This window comes from Mustelus asterias, chromosome 13, assembly GCF_964213995.1.
Source record: "Mustelus asterias chromosome 13, sMusAst1.hap1.1, whole genome shotgun sequence".
NCBI lineage: Eukaryota > Metazoa > Chordata > Chondrichthyes > Carcharhiniformes > Triakidae > Mustelus > Mustelus asterias.
In genome coordinates, this window is record NC_135813.1 from 94940089 (window position 1) to 94961841 (window position 21753).

The 21753-nt window shown below is 39.0% G+C and overlaps 1 protein-coding gene across 2 annotated transcripts in view; it reads left to right on the forward strand.

Moving 5' to 3' along the window:
* LOC144502901 (protein phosphatase Slingshot homolog 1-like) overlaps positions 1-21753 on the forward strand; it is a 91011-nt gene that overhangs the window by 60076 nt on the left and 9182 nt on the right. For both annotated transcript variants that reach the window (XM_078227310.1, XM_078227311.1), the window contains 7 exons: positions 2405-2599; positions 3902-3995; positions 5955-6083; positions 10184-10230; positions 11175-11321; positions 17265-17465; positions 19904-20609. In XM_078227310.1, coding sequence (XP_078083436.1) covers positions 2405-2599; positions 3902-3995; positions 5955-6083; positions 10184-10230; positions 11175-11321; positions 17265-17465; positions 19904-20609 — 1519 coding nt within the window. The remainder of the gene's footprint in view (positions 1-2404; positions 2600-3901; positions 3996-5954; positions 6084-10183; positions 10231-11174; positions 11322-17264; positions 17466-19903; positions 20610-21753) is intronic.

Consider the following 21753-nt stretch of genomic DNA (forward strand, 5'->3'; position numbering starts at 1 on the left):
AGGACCCTTTGAACAAATGGAAGAAGTAGCTAGAGAAAGTGATTTTAAATATAAATTGAAAATTGTAGCAATAGAAAGATGAGTTTCTGGAGTGGAGATTGTATAGTACAGTTAGACAAGTGGAAGATGAGACATATAGTTGAAGATCAGTCAAATAAAGTGAAGCATAGACTATTTTCTAAATGGGAAAATGCTTAGGAAATCAGAAACACAAAGGGACTTGGGAGTCCTTGTTCAAGATTCTCTTAAGGTTAACGTGCAGGTTAATTCGGTAGTTAGGAAGGCAAATGCAATGTTAGCATTCAAGTCGAGAGGGCTAGAATACAAGAGCAGGGATGTACTACTGAGGTTGTATACGGCTCTGGTCAGACCCCATTTGGAGAATTGTGAGCAGTTTTGAGCCCCGTATCCAAGGATGGATGTGCTGGCCTCGGAAAGGGTCCAGAGGAGGTTCACAAGAATGTTCCCTGGAATGAAGAGCTTGTCGTATGAGAAACGGTTGAGGACTCTGGGTCTGTACTCATTGGAGTTTAGAAAGATAAGGGGGGGGAATCATATTGAAATTTACAGGATACTGCGAGGCCTGGATAGTGTGGACATGGAAAGGATGTTTCCATTAGTAGGAAAAACTAGAACCAGAGGGCACAACCTCAGACGAAAGGGATGATCCTTTAAAACAGATGAGGAGGAATTTCTTCAGCCAGAGAGTGGTGAATCTGTGGAACTCCCTGCCGCAGAAGGCTGTGGAGGCCAGGTCATTGAGTGTCTTTAAGACAGAGATAGATAGGTTCTTGAGTAATAAGAGGACCAGGGGTTTTGGGGAAAAGGCAGGAGAATGGGGATGAGAAAAATATTAGCCATGATTGAATGGCGGAGCAGACTCGATGGGCTGAGTGCCTAATTCTGCTCCTATGTCTTATGGTCTAAGACCAGGAAAGAGGTTGAGTTGGAGGATGTGGGGTTTAGCAGTGATAATGGGTGCATAAAATATCATAGAATCCCTACAATGCAGAAGGAGGCCATTCCGCCCATCGAGTCTGCACAGACCACAATCCCACCCAGGCCCTATTCCCGTAACCCTTCATATTTATCCTGCTAATCCCCCTGACACTAGGGTTAATTTAGCATGGCCAATCCACCTAACCCGCACATCTTTGGAGTGTGGGAGGAAACTGGAGCACCTGGAGGAAACCCATGCTGACATGGGAAGAATGTGCAAACTCCACGCAGATAGTGACCCGAGGCTGGAATTGAACCGGGGTCCCTAGTGCTGTGAGAAGCAGTGCTAACTACTGTGCCACCGTGCCGCCCATATGTGAATGGGATCTCAGCTTTGCAGTATGCATATGCTGATTTCATACACTTGTCTCTCTTCACAGATGATTCGCTGCAGCTCAATATTTAACTCTGATTACATTACAGTATAATTCTGGTTTGTACTAGATAAGATGGCAATGTACACCTATTGGTGGTGTCTATATCAGTGAATCTGAACATAATGCCCACTAAAACTGTTAGTTGTAACTACCTCTATTTGAATTTCTTCAGGTACAGTATGTCCTCCATCTAAAAGAAAAGGTAAATTTGGAGAAATGCATCATGAAAAGTTTTTATTAACTTGAGTGATAAATGTTTGGAATGATGTCACAAGATAATATAAGGAAAGATCTTTAATTTATTCAAAATATAATTAGATGCCTTGATAGGAGAGTTAGTATATTCAACAGATGAACTTCAACGGTCAAAATATCCCTTGCACCTCAAAACAAAATTAGCACTGTATACATTCATTTGTATAAATTAGAACAAACTGGGCAGGATTCTCCGGCCATTCACACCAGCGGGAATCTCTAGTCCTGCTGCAGTAAACAGAGATTTGGCTGGGTGACAGATTCTCCATCCTCGCTGGCAGCAGCGGCGGGGTGTGAACAGCCGAAGAATTCCGGCCTATAATTAACTTTAAAATCCTTGTTTCTATTTTATTTTGACTTTTTTATTCAGGCATTACATACTGACAACCTTATCAGGGGAACTAGCAGAATCACTATTTAATTAGAAGATTGAAAGAGGCAAATGAATTTTGATGCAATCACACAATTGTCAAAGCACCCAAAAGTCAATGAAAGGCTCTGTTGATATTAATCCCCTCCCCTCATCCTGTTAAGCTCAGTAATTTAACTCAGCTTGTCGTAGGCTTTTGCAGTTTAAATAAACACAAAGAAGACATCAATAGTACAAATTCCAAAGGAATCAAAAGTCTTCAACTGTGCTATTTTCAAAGGAGACATGAATAGTAAGATTTATTTTCTGAGTCAGATGTCAATAAAGATGACCTGAATAACACATGTCTGTACAGTTATGGAGATGAAAGACTCAAAACATACTCACTATTTGTGTTTTGTAGGTCAGCACTACAAATTCTCCACAAGTCCTGCGAGATAGCGCGTAGGTACAATTACTATCCATCAGGAATTGCTTTGACTTGGACCAGTTACTATGAGAATTGCATTAACTCAGAGCAAAGTTGTATTAATGAATGGAATACAATGCAAGACTTGCAGTCCATGCGGGCTGACTCGCCCCCAATGTTTGCCGATAAGTGAGTAAAGATTACACCCTTTCTAAGCTTTTTTCCCCCGGAATTTCTTTTTATGATCATGTTGAGATCACCCCACTTTACCAGATCCAATTTTTAGAAATAATTATTTTTGAAAACTATGCAGAGCTACTGCATATGATGAGCAACTAATAACTGATATTGAAACAAGAAATGAAATATTGAAAATTGCTGAGATAATTGTATAAAGATGTACAAATTTGCAATTTCTTATTTTCTTTGCAATTTCTTATTCAGTTTGTTGCTCTCTGTTCTTTCTCTTGGCCCTTGTTTATTCTGTTTTTAAATATTATCCTTTACCTTGCATTGCTTTTGCAGCCATTTTCAATTATGTCATTTGTATAGTGTAGACATTTCCTCAGTATGATTGAGCTTTTTTGATTTTAATGTGCTATCTAAATTAAACTCACATTGATGTCTTTAGCAAGAGAAATAGTATGTTAAACAAAGAGATATGGTGTGTTCATTTTTTCCCAATCAATTTATATATTCCAAAATATAGACTATCAGCAGGCTTTTAGTGATTTTCTGAGCACCTAGTGTAAAAAAAAAAAATTTTTTTTCTCTTTTGTCTCTAGCACCTGAGTTGAAACTCTCCTCTCACTAAACCCATAATATTAAATACTAAGTATTATTCTGAGTCACTGAAGCCTCAAAAGTAGCTAATGTTGGAATGAAAATGCCATTATAGCTCAGCAGAAGTTACTTGTCCCTGTATTTATAAGCAGACCAGGAGAGCTGTACTCTGAATCTAACCCATGATGCACCTGATCAGAATGCCAGACCTGACCTAAGGAAAAGAAACAAGTGGAAAAATGTTCTGTTTGCTGCTGATATTTTAATGACAACAAAATTCCTCTGACCCTCCACCCAAAGAAAAACTAAAAGTGGCCTCAAAAGATTTTTAGTTTCTCTTGTCAATTTCCTGCTCCTGAAAACCATTCCAATGTAGAAATCAGAAACTCAACGTGGTACATCTGGCATTTCAGCCGTGAACAGAATCAAATCCAGATCCATAAGAACCTGTTCACTTTTGCTGACATCCGGTGCACAGCTCTTGGATAACATTAATGAGTGGGAATGCCAACTGATTTCCCAGTAATTGTTGAATTCCATTTCTAATCCTGGCTTAAAAAAAGCTAATTTGCTATAAATTAAGATCAAAACTAGAACATGGCAGATGCACACAGCATCAGCTTCACACTTGTCCTCTTATTTTTGTGTTTAGGAATTTGTATTTTGGTCTGCAGGTAAGACAAATGTACTTGTGGTTTTTTTTTACAGACCAACAGAGAATGAACTAACTGAACGATTAATAAAAAACAAACTAAGACACATAATGATGAGCAAAGATTTGGAAAATGTCACTTCTAAAGAAGTAAGTTTGCAATTGTGCTGGACAAATGTAATGCGTCTGAATAATATAGAGGTTTATACTGAACAGCTCTCCCGAAACGGTTGCTTTGTGCTGGCATCTTAACTAATGCTGATCTTGATTAATCCATCTTAATAAAATAAGATGTGTGATTTATTCTAACAATTAAAATATAATTAGAATTTGAACAGAGGAAAATATAAATTTGTGCTTTGCCATAAAGGTGTACACTTAAAACATGAATCTGTCCTTTTTGAATGATGATTGCCATGCTATTTCCAGCTTTCTTTAAGACTTCCAACATTTGGTATTTTTTTCCTTTCGACCTGCATATAGAAAATTGGTTACCTCAACAAAGAAAAACACAGTATATCTGGAGTATGTGCCTATAGCCAGAAAAAAGTAGGGGAATGATCACGCCTAAATTAGTCTTGTTCAGTTCTTTGCAACCCAGTCACAAAGTGCTGTTGTTGATGTTTGAATTAGGATACCTGCATGTTCCTCTTGGCTGGGGATAGGCAGGTAGGTGGCTTGCTTGAAGTGGCAGGTAGATAAAGCAAAAAAAAACTGGGTTTCAGAAATAGCAAAAAGGTATATATTCCAATTCTATGAGGCAGAGCTTAGGCCAAGTTTACAATATTGTGTACAGGCAGCTTTGGCAGTCCCATTATAGGATTAGTATTAAAACCAGAGAAAGTGTACAGTGCAAAAGTTAAAGTTTATTAGTGTCACAAGTAGGCTTACATTAACACTGCAATGAAGTTACTGTGAAAATCCCCTAGTCGCCACACTCCAGCGCCTGTTCGGGTACACTGAGGGAGAATTTAGCATGGCCAATGCACTTAACCAGCACATTGTTTGGACTGTGGGAGGAAACGAGCACGTCTTTCGGACTTTAATTACCTGAATGAAGAAAACTACCATTATGAGGAGAGACATGAGATGCTGGCACAATTTCCACTGAAGTAGACAAAATCAAAAGGTGCTTTAACAGCAAGTTTTAAAATTGTGAAGTTTTCTTGTGAAATGGAGAAAAAAATTAATTTTTCTGGGCTGTAAGTTAGTGCCGATTAAATTTAAAATTGTTACAGCGTGTGAAGATCAAAGGTAGGAGATGTTTTAACATGGATTTGTTAGCGCATGGAATACTTCCCAAATGATAAGGAAAACATGTTTGTATCATTTAAGAAAACAGTAGATAGAATCATAGAATCCCTACAGTACAGAAGGAGGCCATTTGGCCCATTGAGTCTGTACCAACCACAATCCCATTTACCCTGCTAATCTCACTTACCCTGCTAATCTCCTGACAATAGGTAAACATGTGAAATGGAGGAAGAGACAAAACTATGAGGTGAGAGTGGCGGGTAATATGACTGGTTTGGGATTGCTCCAGCAAAGAACAGATGCAGAAACAATGGGCTGCATTTGTCACCTTTGATGCTGCAAACTTCTAAGTTCTAAGCGAAGAGCAATCTTAGAATTGGAACAGAGAACATTTAACTGACTTAAAAATTATCACATAATTCTTCTAAGAATCTGGTAGTACGTAGACATAAAGATCTAAGTCCAGATCTGTGCTGTGTTAGTTGATCTCAGCTAGAGCAGCAGTTGAGCATTGTAGTTTACCTCAGTACTCTAAGTGAAGGCAAGATACAAAATAAGTCAGATTCTGCAATGTAATAATAGTCCAGCTTGTTGGGAAGTACACACTTGAACATCTGGCAAAGACCGTGTCAAGTTCAGTTGAGATGTCCTTTCCATCGAACAGGTTGATTGACATTCATACACAAAGATTTGCTCTTGAACTAGTCTTCAGGGAACTGTCACTCTACAGAGTCATATCCCAAAAAGAGTCGGTGTCCTTGAGGTAGGAGAGAAAATAGGGCCAAAAAATGTATTAAAAAGATGTGTAAATAATTATTGCATTATGTGTGCTACTGAAGATTTTTTTGTTCACAGATTCGAAATGAGTTGGAACAACAGATGAACTGCAACCTAAAAGAGTACAAAGGATTTATTGATAATGAAATGCTGATCATTTTAGGACAAATGGATAAAGCTTCCCTAATATTTGATCATCTTTATCTGGTATTTTTTTTTCTATTCTGTAGATTTGTTTATTTGCAGGGAATGTTAGGATATTTTTCACACCATGGAATTTATCAAAATGGAAACTGTTGTTTTGGAGTGCTATATGCTTACTACTTCTGGAACGGAACAGCTGATTCTGTCGAATCTTCATCCCATTTCCTCGCCCACCACCTCCATTTTAAGTATTTGTCAGTGTGCCATTCCATGGCATGCATGCTGCTACCCTGCTCCTTCCAAAATCCCCACTCCAAGATCCCCACTTCCAAGATTTCCCACTCACCTGACGAAGGAGCAGCGCCCCGAAAGCTAGTGGCGTTTGCTACCAAATAAACCTGTTAGATTTTAACCTGGTGTTGTTAAATTCCTTACTGTCCTTCCAAAATATGCATTCATGTCATATAAATTGTTGGAAATCCTTGCTTCTTTCCACACTTTTGAGATACCTATCTCAAATACACCTATCTAGTGTCAGATAGTCCACTGAGTTGTTGGAGTATAATCTTCCTCTGGGCTCAGGAAAACCTAAGTGGCAAACATACGTGGCTTGCAAACTGTACATCTAACCCATGTGTGGCTTCACATGACAGTTTTCTCTTTTCACACTGGGGTCAGGTTCACAGTGTATTTTGCAAGCTGCGCTGGAATGTGAGGAGTGTTGCCTGTCTTGGTTCTCCCAAGCTATCCCAGTCCCAACAATGTTTAAGGGCCTCACCCTACACCTCCCTTGCATCCCCCACCCATTTACCATGCCAACCCTTGTCCCCTTGGATATCCATGCCACTTTTGTCTCCCCATGTATCCTCCATGTCCTCTCAGATCATGCGTTCTATCACATGCCCTCCATGTATCCTCCATAGCCACTCAAACAGTATGTAAGAACATAAGAACATAAGAAATAGGAGCAGGAGTAGGCCATCTAGCCCCTCGAGCCTGCCCCGCCATTCAATAAGATCATGGCTGATCTGACGTGGATCAGTACCACTTACCCGCCTGATCCCCATAACCCTTAATTCCCTTACCGATCAGGAATCCATCCATCCGCGCTTTAAACATATTCAGCGAGGTAGCCTCCACCACCTCAGCGGGCAGAGAATTCCAGAGATTCACCACCCTCTGGGAGAAGAAGTTCCTCCTCAACTCTGTCTTAAACCGACCCCCCTTTATTTTGAGGCTGTGTCCTTTAGTTTTAACTTCCTTACTAAGTGGAAAGAATCTCTCCGCCTCCACCCTATCCAGCCCCCGCATTATCTTATAAGTCTCCGTAAGATCCCCCCTCATCCTTCTAAACTCCAACGAGTACAAACCCAATCTCCTCAGCCTCTCCTCATAATCCAAACCCCTCATCTCCGGTATCAACCTGGTGAACCTTCTCTGCACTCCCTCCAATGCCAATATATCCTTCCTCATATAAGGGGACCAATACTGCACACAGTATTCCAGCTGCAGCCTCACCAATGCCCTGTACAGGTGCATCAAGACATCCCTGCTTTTATATTCTATCCCCTTCGCAATATAGGCCAACATCCCATTTGCCTTCTTGTATGTATTCAGATTCCGTGCAATATCAATGGAAAATATTTTACATTTCTTAGGGGGGGAATTAAATATCTCACCCTCTAATTAATGCCTCCATATAATTGATGCTAAGTGGGGGAAAATGCATTCTGCCATGTGGAAAAAAATGTGATCCTCTTTGCTTGTGTCAACAAACCTGAAAGCACATCAAAGGGACAATCTATGAGTACAACCTCTTGAAACTGTCATTCATTCTCAGATGTGATTAAACACTTTAGCACTTTAAACCTCAGCCAAGCATTGTTAATGGCTACAGCTGTCCAAACAATAGACTTTTCTGGGGAGGAAGGAACAGAACTCCAGAATTTTGTGGCAGTGAAGCCCAACTTTGAAATGTTCACAGCCTAATGGCACAGGGAAGCTTGACAGGCATAACCAAAGAAGTGAACACTAAGCCAGAGATATCGGGATGGAGAAAAATGGCTTTCAAGGATGCGGAGCTTACAGAAGACAGAGGAGTTTAGGAAGAGTATACAGAGCACTGGGCTGAATGCACATGCTGACAATGGTGGGGCAAGAGGAGAGGAGGGAATACACAAAGCAAATTGGAGGAATTGAGAATTTAGTAGAGATTACAAAACTAGGGAGAGGCGACAAGCGTACTGAGATGGTGATTTAAGTCCTATAGGATGAAAAGTCATTCATTATGAAGCTAAGAAAGGAGTACACATCTCAGGAAGAAACTCAAGTGGGGAGAGATAAGGGTGAACAAAATGAGGTACTTGAAGCTGCAGAATGAACCAACGGAGCAGAGTAATAGAGGTTTACAGCTTGCACGCAGGCCCTTTGGCCCCACTTATCCATGCCACCCAGTTTTTACCACTAAGTTAGTCCCAATTGCCTGCATTTGACCCATATCCCTCTATACCCATCTTACCCATGTAACTGTCTAAATGCTTTTTAAAAGACAAAATTGTACTCGCCTCTGCTATTACCTCAGGCAGCTTGTTCCAGGCACCACCCTCTTGAGTGAAAAAATTGCCCCTCTGGATCCTTTTGTATCTCTCCCCTCTCACCTTAAACCTATGCCCTTTAGTTTTAGACTCCCCTACCTTTGGGAAAAGATGTTGACTATCTAGCTGATCTGTGCCCCTCATTATTTTATAGACCTCTATAAGATCACCCCTAAGTTTCCTACGCTCCAGGGAAAAAGTCCCAGTCTATCCAGCCTCTCCTTGTAACTCAAACCATCAAGCTCTGGTAGCATCCTAGTTAATCTTTTCTGCACTCTTTCTAGTTTAATAATATCCTTTCTATAAAAGGGTGACCAAAACTGTACACAGTATTCCAAATGTGGTCTTACCAAAGTTTTGTACAATTTCAACAAGACATCCCAACTCCTGTATTCAATGTTCTGACCAATGAAATCAAGCATGCCAAATGCCTTCTTCACCATCCTGTCCACCTGTGACTCCACTTTCAAGGAGCTATGAAGCTGTACCCCTAGATCTCTGTGCTCTGTAACTCTCCCCAACGCCCTACCATTAACTAAGTAGGTCCTGCCCCGATTCAATCTACAAAATGTATCACCTCACATTTATCTAAATTAAGCTCATCTTCAGGCCTGCTTTTAATGTTTCCTGAATATTGGGATACATCTTACAGAGCAATGAGCCTTCTGGTATTTTTACTGCAACTGTAAAGTGTTATGAGAAGGAGTGAACTGGCTCCCCTACATTTGGCTTTCTTGGTTGGTCACAACAAGGTGATTTTCATGAGGATGTGCTTTTTCTGAATCCAAATTTTTTGACTATTTTAACTGTGAACACCAAGCAGTCAGCAAATAAAGAGAAAATTTATTAAACACTAAACCCTAGGGGAGAAAATAATAAAACACAATATCACACACAACAAGTATCAGAAATAGGGAAGGCAGCGTCTAACAAAAGAAGTTAAAATAATAAATGGTTAAGTGTCCTTTGACCCTGGTGTGTAAATTTTTAATCGTTATGGCCAATTTGAATTAGGTTTTTGAATTAGGATGTGATCAGATGTTACAATAATGACAAGATCTTGGTTCACTGGCAGATTCCTAGTAACGTTAGCTTCCGAACCGGGTAGTGCATGTGTTCCAAAAGAGAGAGAGCAAGACAACTCCGCTTTCAGGGTGTTTTAATCTGCTGAAGTCCTTCTTACAATCTCCCAACAATGGCTGCAACCTGGCCTGTTAAACTTCACCTATTATGTACTTCCAAGGGGGTTTTGGGTGGGTCACTGTGTGGCAGCCATTTGTTCCTCAATATCCAGCATTTTGCATTTTAATGTCTCTCTTTTCGTATTCTCCTGAGGGAGTACCTTGGAAGGTGGCCTTGCATTTTTAAATAGTTTGTTCTGTCTCATTTCAAATTACAAAATTTCCAGTCAGTTGAAAGTTTAAATCATATTTTCAAAAATAAAGGAGCGTAGCCTCATGACAGAAGTGTAACTGGCATGGTGAAACTTACAATATTTAAAGGTCAGTTTTCTAATCTGAAAAATAATTATTGTACACTAGAGAATGATTATAATTATTGCCATTTTAGGGTTCAGAGTGGAATGCTTCAAACTTGGAAGAGCTTCAAAGCACAGGGTAAGGACAAAATAATTGCTACAGCATGTTTTTAATTAATTTCTGTAATTGCTACTGTTAGCTCATTGACGTTACTGAACAAGAGGGAATCAGTGGCACAATAACTACATATCTGTACATTTTGTGGGCATCACTGGCAAAGCTAGCGTTTGTTGCCCATTCCTAATTGCCTGTGAACTGAATGGTTTGCTCGGCCATTTCAGAGGGCAGTTAAGAATCAACCACATGTAGGCCAGACCAGGTAAGGACAGCCGATTTCCTTCCCCAAAGGACATTAGTGAACCAGATGGGGTTCTAAGGTAATCCGCAATAGTCTCAGTAATGGTGACCATGAAACTATCTTTCAATTCCAGAATCTTTTATTAAATTTAAATTCTACCAGCTGCCATAGTGAGATTTGAACCCCTGTCCCCAGAATATTAGCCTCAGCCTCTGGACTACCAGTCCAATATCTTACCATTATGCCACAGGAATGGGAGATCATAACTTATTTATTGCTCATGTGATCTTCTTATGCAAGATCTGAAACAGAATGTTTACCTGTGACGGGGCTGTCCACATTTATTTGTTACATGTTATATTTTCTCTCACTCCTCATGGGGATTTTAGATTTTCTTTTCCTCCCTCTCTGGTATAGGGTGTTTGAGATCAAGTGCAAGACTCCAAGCAGCTGCCTAATTTTGAGATAAGCCAACTTAGTCTATGTGGTGCAGGAGGTCACAGTTTTCTGGGTACTTCACTGGTTGATACATCTACCCATTTCAACATCAGAGATACTGAACATTGTAAGGACAAGGAACCAATATCTGTAAACATGTTGCAGACTTGTTTATTATTATGCTGTGCTTCCTAACTACATGCATTCTAGTAGGTAATCCTTCATTACTGCTTAAAAAGATGATTATCAAAAAATTTCTCAAAACAATTTTTCTGGTCTCTTACAGTGTTGGTTACATCTTAAATGTAACCAGAGAAATAGATAACTTCTTTCCAGGATTGTTCTGCTATCACAATGTACGGGTATTTGATGAGGATGCTACAGACCTACTGGCATATTGGAATGACACATATAACTTCATTACAAAAGCCAAGTAGGTAGAGGAACATTCTGCTTTGTAAACTAGTTTTCCATGTTGGCAAAGTGACCATTTGATTGCATTAGCTGAACCTCTAGATCAAATATATAGTGAATCTGAGTTGATGGTATGTGCATTAAAGCAAATTCAGAACCTATCAGTAATCTAGTGTAATGAATACTGTAATGAATGTACATTCTCTTAAGTAATTAAAAGCTGAGAAAAATAGTCTAACCATGAAGTTGGATTAAAGAAAGGCTGATAATGTTGCCCAAAGTTTAGTGAGCCTGAGGATTGGAAGGATTTTAGAATTCAGCAAAGGATGACCTAAAAATTAATGGAGACAAAATATAATACAAGAGTAGTCTAGCAAGAGAAATGAAAACAGACTGCGTGCACTTCTACAAATATGTAGAAAGGAAGAGATTCGCAAAAGTAAATGTGGGCCCTTTACCGGCAAAGACAGGAGAATTTATAATGGAATGAGGAAATGATAGATATTCAACAAACACTTTTTGTATCTGCTTTTATGGTAGAAGAGACAAAGCATTCCGTAAATGGTGAGGAACCAAGGGCCTAATGAGAATGGTGAGCTTAAATAAGTTAGTACCTATATTAGTAAAGAAATAATACTGAAGAAATTAATGGGATGAAAATCCTTTGGACTTGATGGCCTACATCCCAGGGTCTTAATAAAGGTGGCTACAAATATAGTGGATGCATTGTTTCCATTTTCAAGAGTTCTCTAGATTTTAAATTGATTCCCACAGATTGGAAGGGAAAAAATGTTACCGTTTTTCATGAAAGCAGGAAGGCAGAAAACAGGGACTGTAGGCCAGTTAACCTGAAAATGCTGGAATCTATTATGAAGGATTTGGTAACGGGGCATTAAGAAAATTGTAATATTATTAAGCAGAATCAACACAGATTTATGAAAGGGAAATAAAATTGACAAATCTGTTAAGAGTTTTGAGGTTGGTAGTATGGTAAATAAGGGGGAATCTGTAGATGTAGTGTATTAGGAATTTCAAAAAGCAATTCAGTAAGGTTCCACTACAGGTTATTGTGCAAAATTAGGCATTTGGGATAGTAGGGACAATATATTAGTATGAATAAACAGTCATTTTTCAGTTGGCAGAATGTGGTAGATGAAATATAATGTGGATAATTGTGACATTATCCACTTTGGAAGGAAAAATAGAAAAGAATAATATTTTTTAAATAGTTAGCGACTAGGTATTGTTGGTATTCAGAAGGACCCGGGGTGTCCTTTATACAAAATCACAGAAAGCCAACATGTCAGAACAGCAAGGAATTAGAAAAAAATATTGGCTGGGATCGTCTGCAAAAGTGGGAGTCATCATTGGGTTGCTGCAATACTTGAACTTTTCCACACCTCAACGCAGCACTGCATTCCTTGCTGGGTCTTCAGAGCCCAGCTTTTCCTGAAATCAGGATCACAGTGTTTCTCGGAAAATTCCATCACAGCGCTGTAGCATCGGAGGGAAGACAGGACATGCACCTTTTATATGGTGCAAGCTGCTGTCTGGTAAGTTTAAAGGTCCAACATGAATGTTAGTGAAAGGGGAATGGATGAGTGGATAAATGAGTAAGAGGGTAGGAGAATTAAGTGAGTGAAGCAGCAGGTGGATTGGGGGGGATGTCATTGGATCAAGGGTGTAGTCCCTTGAGGGAGGGTTGCTGTTAAGAGTGGTGGTTGTATGGTTGGGAGTAGTTGTCAGTGTGGGGTCTGTATGGGTGATTAGAGGGGTCAGCTCTGTTGTTTACAGAGGAGTTAGACTAGGATTTTTCTGTCTAACATTTCCTGGGTAACTATTTGGGTAACTGCACGGTACTGCCCAAAGTCTCTGGTTCTAGCTTTTTGAGTCGGAGACTTTCACAGAGGTTCCAGGAAACAGTGCATATTCCCGTAAGAAGTGGAAACATCCTGGGCAATTCCCACGGAGGTCAGCACATCAGGACTTCCACAGGGTTTCTTGGGTCTTGCATTCTGTCTCAGACGATCTGGAGACCAGAAGATCTAGGCAATTTTGTTAGTCCTTATCGCTAAAGGATTGGAGCATCAGAGTAAAGAAGTCTTACTGCAATAATATAGAACCATCGTGAGATCACACTTTAGAGTACTTCGTACAGTTCTGGTCTCACTGAAAGAAGGATGTACTTGCCTAAGAGAATGTGACAAAATGTTCACTTGACTAATGCCTGGGATGTGGGATTGTCCTATGAAGAATGAATGAATGAGTGAGTAAACTAGACACATATCCCCTAGAATTTAGATGAATGAGAAATTGACATGTAAAATTCTGATGGGGCTTGACAAGGTAGATGCTAGGTTTGTTTGCCTTGGCTGGGGAGTCCAGAACAAGGTCCCATAACCCCAAAATAAGGATTGACCATTTGGAGAGATGAAAATTGTTTTCACACAAAGGATTGTCAATCTTTGGAATCATCTATTCCAGAGAGCTGTGGGTGATCAGTCATTGAGTATATTCAAGACAATAGATCAATAGATATTTGGATGCTAAGGGAATCCGTAGAGACATGGGGGCAAATTTTACTCACCCGGCACAAGAATCATAGTGGACGAGGGGCGGACCATGGAAGGGTCCGCTGATCTCAGGCAGCATTTTCCAGTTTCGGAGTGAGCGAGGCTGGAAAATCCCACCCACAGAGTACAAACACAAGCAAGTCATAATGAACATTTACAAAATAGTGGTTTAGCCTCAACTGAAGTATTGTGTCCAGTTCTGGCAGCGCACTTTCAGAAAGATGTGAAGGCATTAGAGGGGATACAGAAAAGAGTTTGAGAATGGATCCAGGATTAAAGATATCAGTTGCATTGATAGGTTTAATAAGATGAGGTTATTCTCCTTAGAGGGGAGAAAGATGAGGAGATTTGGTAAAGGTACTCAAAATAACGATGGATCTAGACAGATTAAATGGGGAGAAACTATTCCCTTTTACGGAAGGGTTGCAAGCCGGAGTGTTAATTGTATATTAATTCTGTCTTAATTGTATGCGGGTGGTGAACATTAATTGGGGATTTGCTTGAGAACATTTACAAGCGGCATGGTGACACAGTGGTTAGCACTGCTGCCTCACAGTGCCAGGGACCCAGATTCAATTCCGGTCTCGGGTGACTGTGGAGTTTGCACATTCTCCCCATGTCTGCGTGGGTTTCCTTCAGGTGCTCTGATTTCCTCCGCAATCCAAAGATGTGCAGGTTAGGTTGATTGGCCATACTAAATTGCCTCTTAGTGTCAGGGGGATTAGGAGGGTAAATGTGTGAGGTTAAGGGTGGGGTTGTTGTCGGTGCAGGCTTGATGGGCCAAATGGCTGCCTCCTGCACTGTAGCTTCGATGATTCTATGATATGTAGAGAGACATTAATTGCAAGGGTGATATGGATGAGTTTAAAGGTGCCAATTAACTGTCACTAGATGTCTTGAGCGTACACATCTGAGTCAGCAACATCAGTAAGGGCAAATTTTGGGCAGTTTTATTAATTTATTTGATTGACAGGCCTCAGATTTAAGGCGATTGGCAAAAAAACCGAAGACAATATGAGGAAAAATATTTTTGTGTAGCAAGTGGCGACAATCTGGAATGGGTTGTGATGGCAGATTCAATTGTGGCTTTCAAATGGGAATTGGATAAGTACTTGAGGGACAATAATTTTAAGGGCTCTGGGGGAAGAGCCGGGCAGTGGGACTAAGCAAATTGCTGTTGCAGAGAGTTGCACAGGCTCAACAGGCCAAATGTCACCCTCCTGGTGCTGTCATCATTATGTGATTGTAGGGCTAGTGAAGAAAGATGGAGTTGATATAGAAGATCAGCTGTGATCTTAATTAAGGAGCAGGTGGCTAAATGGCCTACTCCTATTTCAATTTAGGAGGCATGGTTAGCAAGTTTGCAGATGACATGCAAGATAGGTGGCAAAGTGGACAGTGAAGTGGGCCAGTGGGCTGATGAATGTTAATTTAGATAAATGTGAGGTGATGCATTTTGGTAGATCAAACCAGGGCAGGACTTACTTAGTTAATGGTTGGGGCATTGGGGAGAGTTTTAGAACAAAGAGATCAAGGGGTACAGGTTCATAGCTCTTTGAAAGTGGAGTCACAGGTGGACAGAGTGGTGAAGAAGGCTTTTGACATACTTGGTTTCATTGGTCAGAACATTGAATACAGGAATTGGAACATCTTGTTGAAGTTGTACAAGACATTAGTAAAGCCACACTTGGAATACTGTGTACAGTTCTGGTCACCCTATTATAGAAAGGCTATTATTCAACTAGAAAGAGTGCAGAAAAGATTTACTAGGATGTTACTGGGACTTGATGGTTTGAGTTATTAGGAGAGGCTGGGTAGACTAGGACTTTTTCCCTGGAGTGTAGGAGGTTTGGAGGTGATCTTATAGAGGTCTATAAAATAATGAGGGGCATAGATCAGCTAGATAGTCAACATCTTTTCCCAAAGGTAGGGGAGTCTGAAACTAGAGGGCATAGGTTTAAGGGGAGAGATACGATGGGCAAATTTTTCACACACAGGATGGTGAGTGTCTGGAACAAGCTGCCAGTGGTAATAGTAGAGGCGGGTACAATGTTGTCTTTTAAAAAGCATTTGGACAGTTGCATGGGTAAGATGGGTATGGAGGGATATGGGCCAAACGCGGGCAATTGGGACTAGCTTAATGGTTTTTAAAAAAAGGCGGCATGGACAAGTTGGGCCGAAGGGCCTGTTTTTATGCTGTAAACCTTTATGACTCTATGTTCTTATGTATTATAACCACAGAATATGAAACATATCAGCTGTTTGAGGAGCCATGATAACAGATCCACATGCAAAATTAGGTGAAAATATCTTCTTTTTTGTGGATGGAGGAGCAATAACCTCATTCTTAAATCCAAGACTATTTAGCACAGTGAATACTTTTGGCTTCAGTGTTCAAAAAGACTATCGATGGATTTTCATTGAATACAATGTATAAGAACATACTTCATACTAATACTGAGGAAAGTAATCTGAGGAATTCTTGAACTTGAGTGGTTTCATCAGTCTTTTATTGTTCCTAGCAAACTTTTTGAGGTATCCATATTTAATGTTTTAAATTAATAAGATATCGATAGAGGCAAGCAAGTACAGTGGTAAACCACTGATTTATTCCATATATTTGAATGCTATTATAATTGGAAATATTAGATCTGATGGACTGTAGGGAGTTACAGCCTGCAGATAAATTGGGGAGGGGGAATAATTTATGATTGTTTAGACAAAAAAATTATTATGACTGGTTAAACCAAACAATTGTTTACACCTGCGAACAGATTTAAGTGGTTATCAGATTTCTTGGGCAAATTGTATCTCATATAATTGGAGTCTTAACTGTATAGATACAGCCAATCTATTAGAATACTGTGGCTCCATTTTCTTGGGATTGTGTGAAATGCAGCCATTAATAACTGAATACATGTGTATTTCAATATTCTGTTAAGTGTGAATATCCAGTTCTTGCTTGCCTTTAAGTTCAGGAAAAAAATTAAATGGTTTCTTCTCTTGGGAGGTTTTGACTCTGGTTGCGTACATTCTAAAATAATTGGAGATCATTGGAAAGCATGTCTAAAGTAGTCTTAAAAGACCTTTTCTAGCTTTATGTACTTTGATATTTTAACTTTAACTAATTTGGTGTTAGTATATTGGGTTAATATCCTAAAGATTTAAGCAAGGGGATAAAGACTTCCAACTATTGTTGGAACCAGACCTCAGTGCCCATTAGTGATCAGAAAAGGGCACAGTTCTTATATAATGCTATTTAATGCTTCATTTATTGCTTTTCTGTTTGGCATTTTCAGTACATTGACTTCCATTCTAAGCTTTCTCTCGCTTTTCAGACAAGGTATTTATGCAACTGTTTTAGTTTTCTAATCTTTCTTTACGCACAGGAAAAATCACTCCAAGTGTCTGGTACATTGCAAAATGGGTGTTAGCCGGTCTGCATCAACAGTCATCGCATATGCAATGAAAGAATATAGGTGGCCACTCGAGAAAGCCTACAAATATGTGAAGGAGAAACGGAATGTTGCACAGCCAAATGCAGGGTTCATGAGGCAGTTGGCAGAATATGAAGGCATTTTAGATGCTAGGTAAATAACTACTTCTGAAGCAAATCAAATCTAGTTATTATCATTAATACACTGTCACATATGACATTGCTGTAAGTATTAAGTCCTAAGGTGCTTCACCTCATACAGGAGGGAGGGGAGATCTGAACTTAAGTCTTTTTGCTCTGCTCTTATCATACACAAAGATTGAGATGAAAGATAAATGAGGAGGGCAATTGAGCATTCTTCGCAAAAATGGCATGATTGTGAAAATAAATTTAAGGTTACAGAAAATAATTTATCAATTGGGGATGAGTATTATGATCGCTAAGATTATCTTTGCATAACTAAATTCCAGGCATTGAAGGTCATTGCACTGCTTGTTTTAGATTTCTTGAGAGCTGGTTAATTTGTGTAATGATCAATGATTTTTAACTGAGCATAGCTTTACATACCTGCAGTAAACCCAGGAATGGTGCTAAAGATCACTGGCCCAAAAGAAAAAGGACATGGAATTTAAATTATTTTTCTCAATTTTCCCTTTTACTTTGTTACTCAGGTCTCCATGCAGCACCTCAGGGCATTTCTATATATTAAATACATTATTTAACCACTTTTTGTTGCTGATGTAATTATATTTATTGAAATAGTAATAATAGCAATGGTGGAAGCAAAATTTAACCTTTTCCTAGGTATACACGTACAGTCAGCATGTCTTTACATGCGGCAGTCTTAATTAGCTGCTGCAAATTAATCAAATGATGTGTGTTGACTCACCCTTAGATTTTTTTTTTTCATTCTGTGTAAGAATCCTATGATGATCCAGTTTTGATAGAGACCCCAGTATGTTGGGAATTTTGGCTTGATTCACTGTCTTTTCCCATCTCAGTGTAGTAAAGTTTTATTTTATCTCATCCTTATTGCTAATTTGCTCTGTAGCCTTTGAAACATTATAAAAGGGGGCAGCCCTGGTCTCCCATCAACAACTTGAAAAAATGTTTATAATAGAGGGGTGGGATCTCCAATAATATTCTGAAGACTAGGCCATTGTTAAGCCTTATCCCAGAATATTTGGTTAACCCATTTACCCAATTGTAAAATAATTCCAACTGTGTGTGCAAAACCTTGTTAGCTTCAGTATTTTCTAGCCAGATTCCTTGCATTTATTAACAGTCATTGTTTTTATTTAAAGACAAAGTTAAAAGGATATCAAGTTATTTAGAATTTAATTATCTTGGTCAATAAAATCAAAGGTATATTAACGGATTTCTTGTGGTGTTACACAAGGGGAACCAAGACCAGGTAAGGGAGGTATGTAATTGGACCAGGGTGCATGGGTGTAATTCACTCATCTTTAAATTAATGCATATCCCTATTTTTATATTTATATTGTAAAGTCTTGTATCAGCATTTAAAATAGAAAATGCCAATTTGCAATTCTATAATTGCACCCTCATGCCAATAGTGGCACCGCAGTTGCTCCTCAGTGGATTCAAGCTGCCAACAATGAAAAGTCAGCAACTACTTAAGCTAGATAAGAATAGCAAATATTAGAAATAATCAGTTGGTCAAGCAGGCAGTTCTAATGAAACATTAACTCACTTTCTCTCTCCACTGATGTTGCCAGTATTTTATTTCCGAATTCCAGCATCTGCAGTATTTTACTTTTGTACTTAAACTAAATTAGCAAACAAGGCAACACAGTTAAATACCACTAACTTTAGGTAGCACATTACCTAAAGTTAGTGGTATTTAACCTGAAGACTTTTGAATGATTTGACAGTTCCATACGCAAGAATAATGCATGTAATTCCTTTTTGAGAGGAAAAACACTTTCTAATGCTGAAGCTAAACTCTCATGGACTGTTAAATTTTATTTTGTTTCCTTGCTTGACGAGAATTTTTGTTGCGTTAGCATGGGTCCGGGTTAAAGAATAACATCTGCTAATTGTTTGTGGCAGCAGCTGAGTAATTCTGAGCTGGTCAGAAGCATGCATTGGTAAATTAAACAGTCTAGCATTAAATTAGAAAGATGTTGGCCATTTCTTAGTGACAGAATGCTTGCCTCTGAGACAGAATGTTCAAGTCTTTCTCCAGGGATTTGAGCATATTATCTCAGCTGATACTGCTGTGCAATACTGAGAGAATTTTGCACTGTTGGATTTACCATCTTTTGACTGAGGTGGGTGTAAAAGATCCCATGGCACCATTTAAAGAGGAGAAGGCCTGTTTTCTGGCCAATATTTATCCTTCAAACAACATCACTAATATAGATTATCTGGTCACTATCTGTGATATTTGTGGGACCTGGTTGCATGAAAATTTGCTACCATGTTTCCTACATTACGAAAGCTGTTTGGGACTACTTGAGGTTGTGAAATAAATGCAAAATTGTTCTCTCCTCCTTGTTAGATCACTAAGCAATATTTTACTAGAATTGACCCTGTGGTAATACCTTCTTTCTTTTTGTTTTAAATCAGTAAACATCGACATAATGTCTTATGGCGACGCAACTCTGAGAGCGACCTACAAGAGACTGTGAGGGATTCAGTGTTCCAGAGCAATAGAGCATCCATCCAACAAGACTTGAACAAATGTAAAGCAGGAATTCAACACACATCTGGGGAGCAGAAATATAGCAGTATTGAGACACCTCAAAATGCAGTAGTAGCCAACAAGATTAAAAGTGAACCAATGAATTCCAATTATTACTTCAGGTGTCTGTCGGACCCTGTTACAGACAGTGCCTTCGTCAAAAAGCAGAGAGAGCTGGAACAATTTTCAGTCCGAGTTGACGATGTGGAAAGGAATGAAATTCAGATGGATAATGCAGAATTCAGATTCACGGAAGATGGTGAATTTGACACTGAGGTACTTGACTCATCTCAGCTTCAGGATATTTGTGACAGTGAAAGCAGAGTGCGAAGCCAACAGGAAAATACTTTCCTGATGTTTACAGCAGTGGAGGAGTCAGAAGAGGAAAATGAGAACACATTGAATTTTGGTATGTATGATCAAGGTGACCACATCATGGTTAATGGACCTAATAAGGAAAATGATGCAGAGGCAGTTGCAAACTTCACAAGCAAGGAGCAAGATTCAATGTCAAGTTTTGAGAGTCAACTCGATAAAGACAATGTGAACAATAACAACAATACAACAAGAAATTATTTGAAAGAGGATGAAGTAAGTACAAATAATAAAAGAACTGACCATTTTAGTATACTCCAACCACTCACTCACTCCAATTTGCTGGTTAATACACACTATTACTATTGAATAACTGATTTAAACATATATATCTTTAAACAAGACACCTGTGATACCTTCAAGGTTCAATTTGTCTTTGCAACAATTGGATACCAGATTCACCCAAATAAAAATGACAATATAGTTACATATCAGCTTTTGCATCATAGCAGTTATTTTCCTGTTAGTTTATAAGACTAATTTTGATTTCTGTCAAAGCACCAAAATGCTCATATTGCTATGCTAGCATTAGTAGAGTTATGTAATTTACCAGATTTTATTTTTAATTCATTGCATGACCATGATAAGGTCAGAAACTACAGCATTGACAATTTATTCAATCCAGTAAAATTTAACTGATAATAGGAAATATTATTCAGAAAGAACATTCTGTGCTTGAACGACCCCTATAAATCACGTAGGTTGAACATTTTACTGTTGGGTACCATGGAGGGCTTGAAACTTTAATTGATCTTAAGCCTAAATACATGTTGGACAATCTGGTGGGTGCACAAAAGTAAAATATAACACCAACTTCAGTGGAAGCTTGGATTAAGAGTAGAAGTAAAAATGAAACTATAACCCCTTGATTACATAAGTCCTGAGTTGCATCACATTGAGGGAGAGAGGGAATGATATTAGCGCTTTTGATGCTGTAAATTTTTCACAAGAAGGAAAGAAATAGGAACAGGAACAGACCATATGGCTGCTTGAGCCTGCTCCGCCATTCAGTATGGTCATGGCTGATCTTCAGCAGGAGAGTTGCATTTGGCACACCGAGCCAACTCTTGCAAACACACAGTAAGAAACCAGATGGTGATTTTAGATATAATAATCCTGTATCTTCCTTACCAACAGAAACTCTTCCATTGCTACTTCCAAACCTGTGATAGTTTTCTGTTCCATTAAATCCTTTATTCCACATCTCTATCAATTGTATACCAGAAAATGCAACATCAATTTCTGATATTTTTGACACGTGCCCTAGTCCTTGATTCCTATATTCAACAGCAGAGGTTTCCTATACTCAATTTTTCCATAATCCTCAATTTTTTACAGTCTCTTTGAAGTCCTCTGTCAC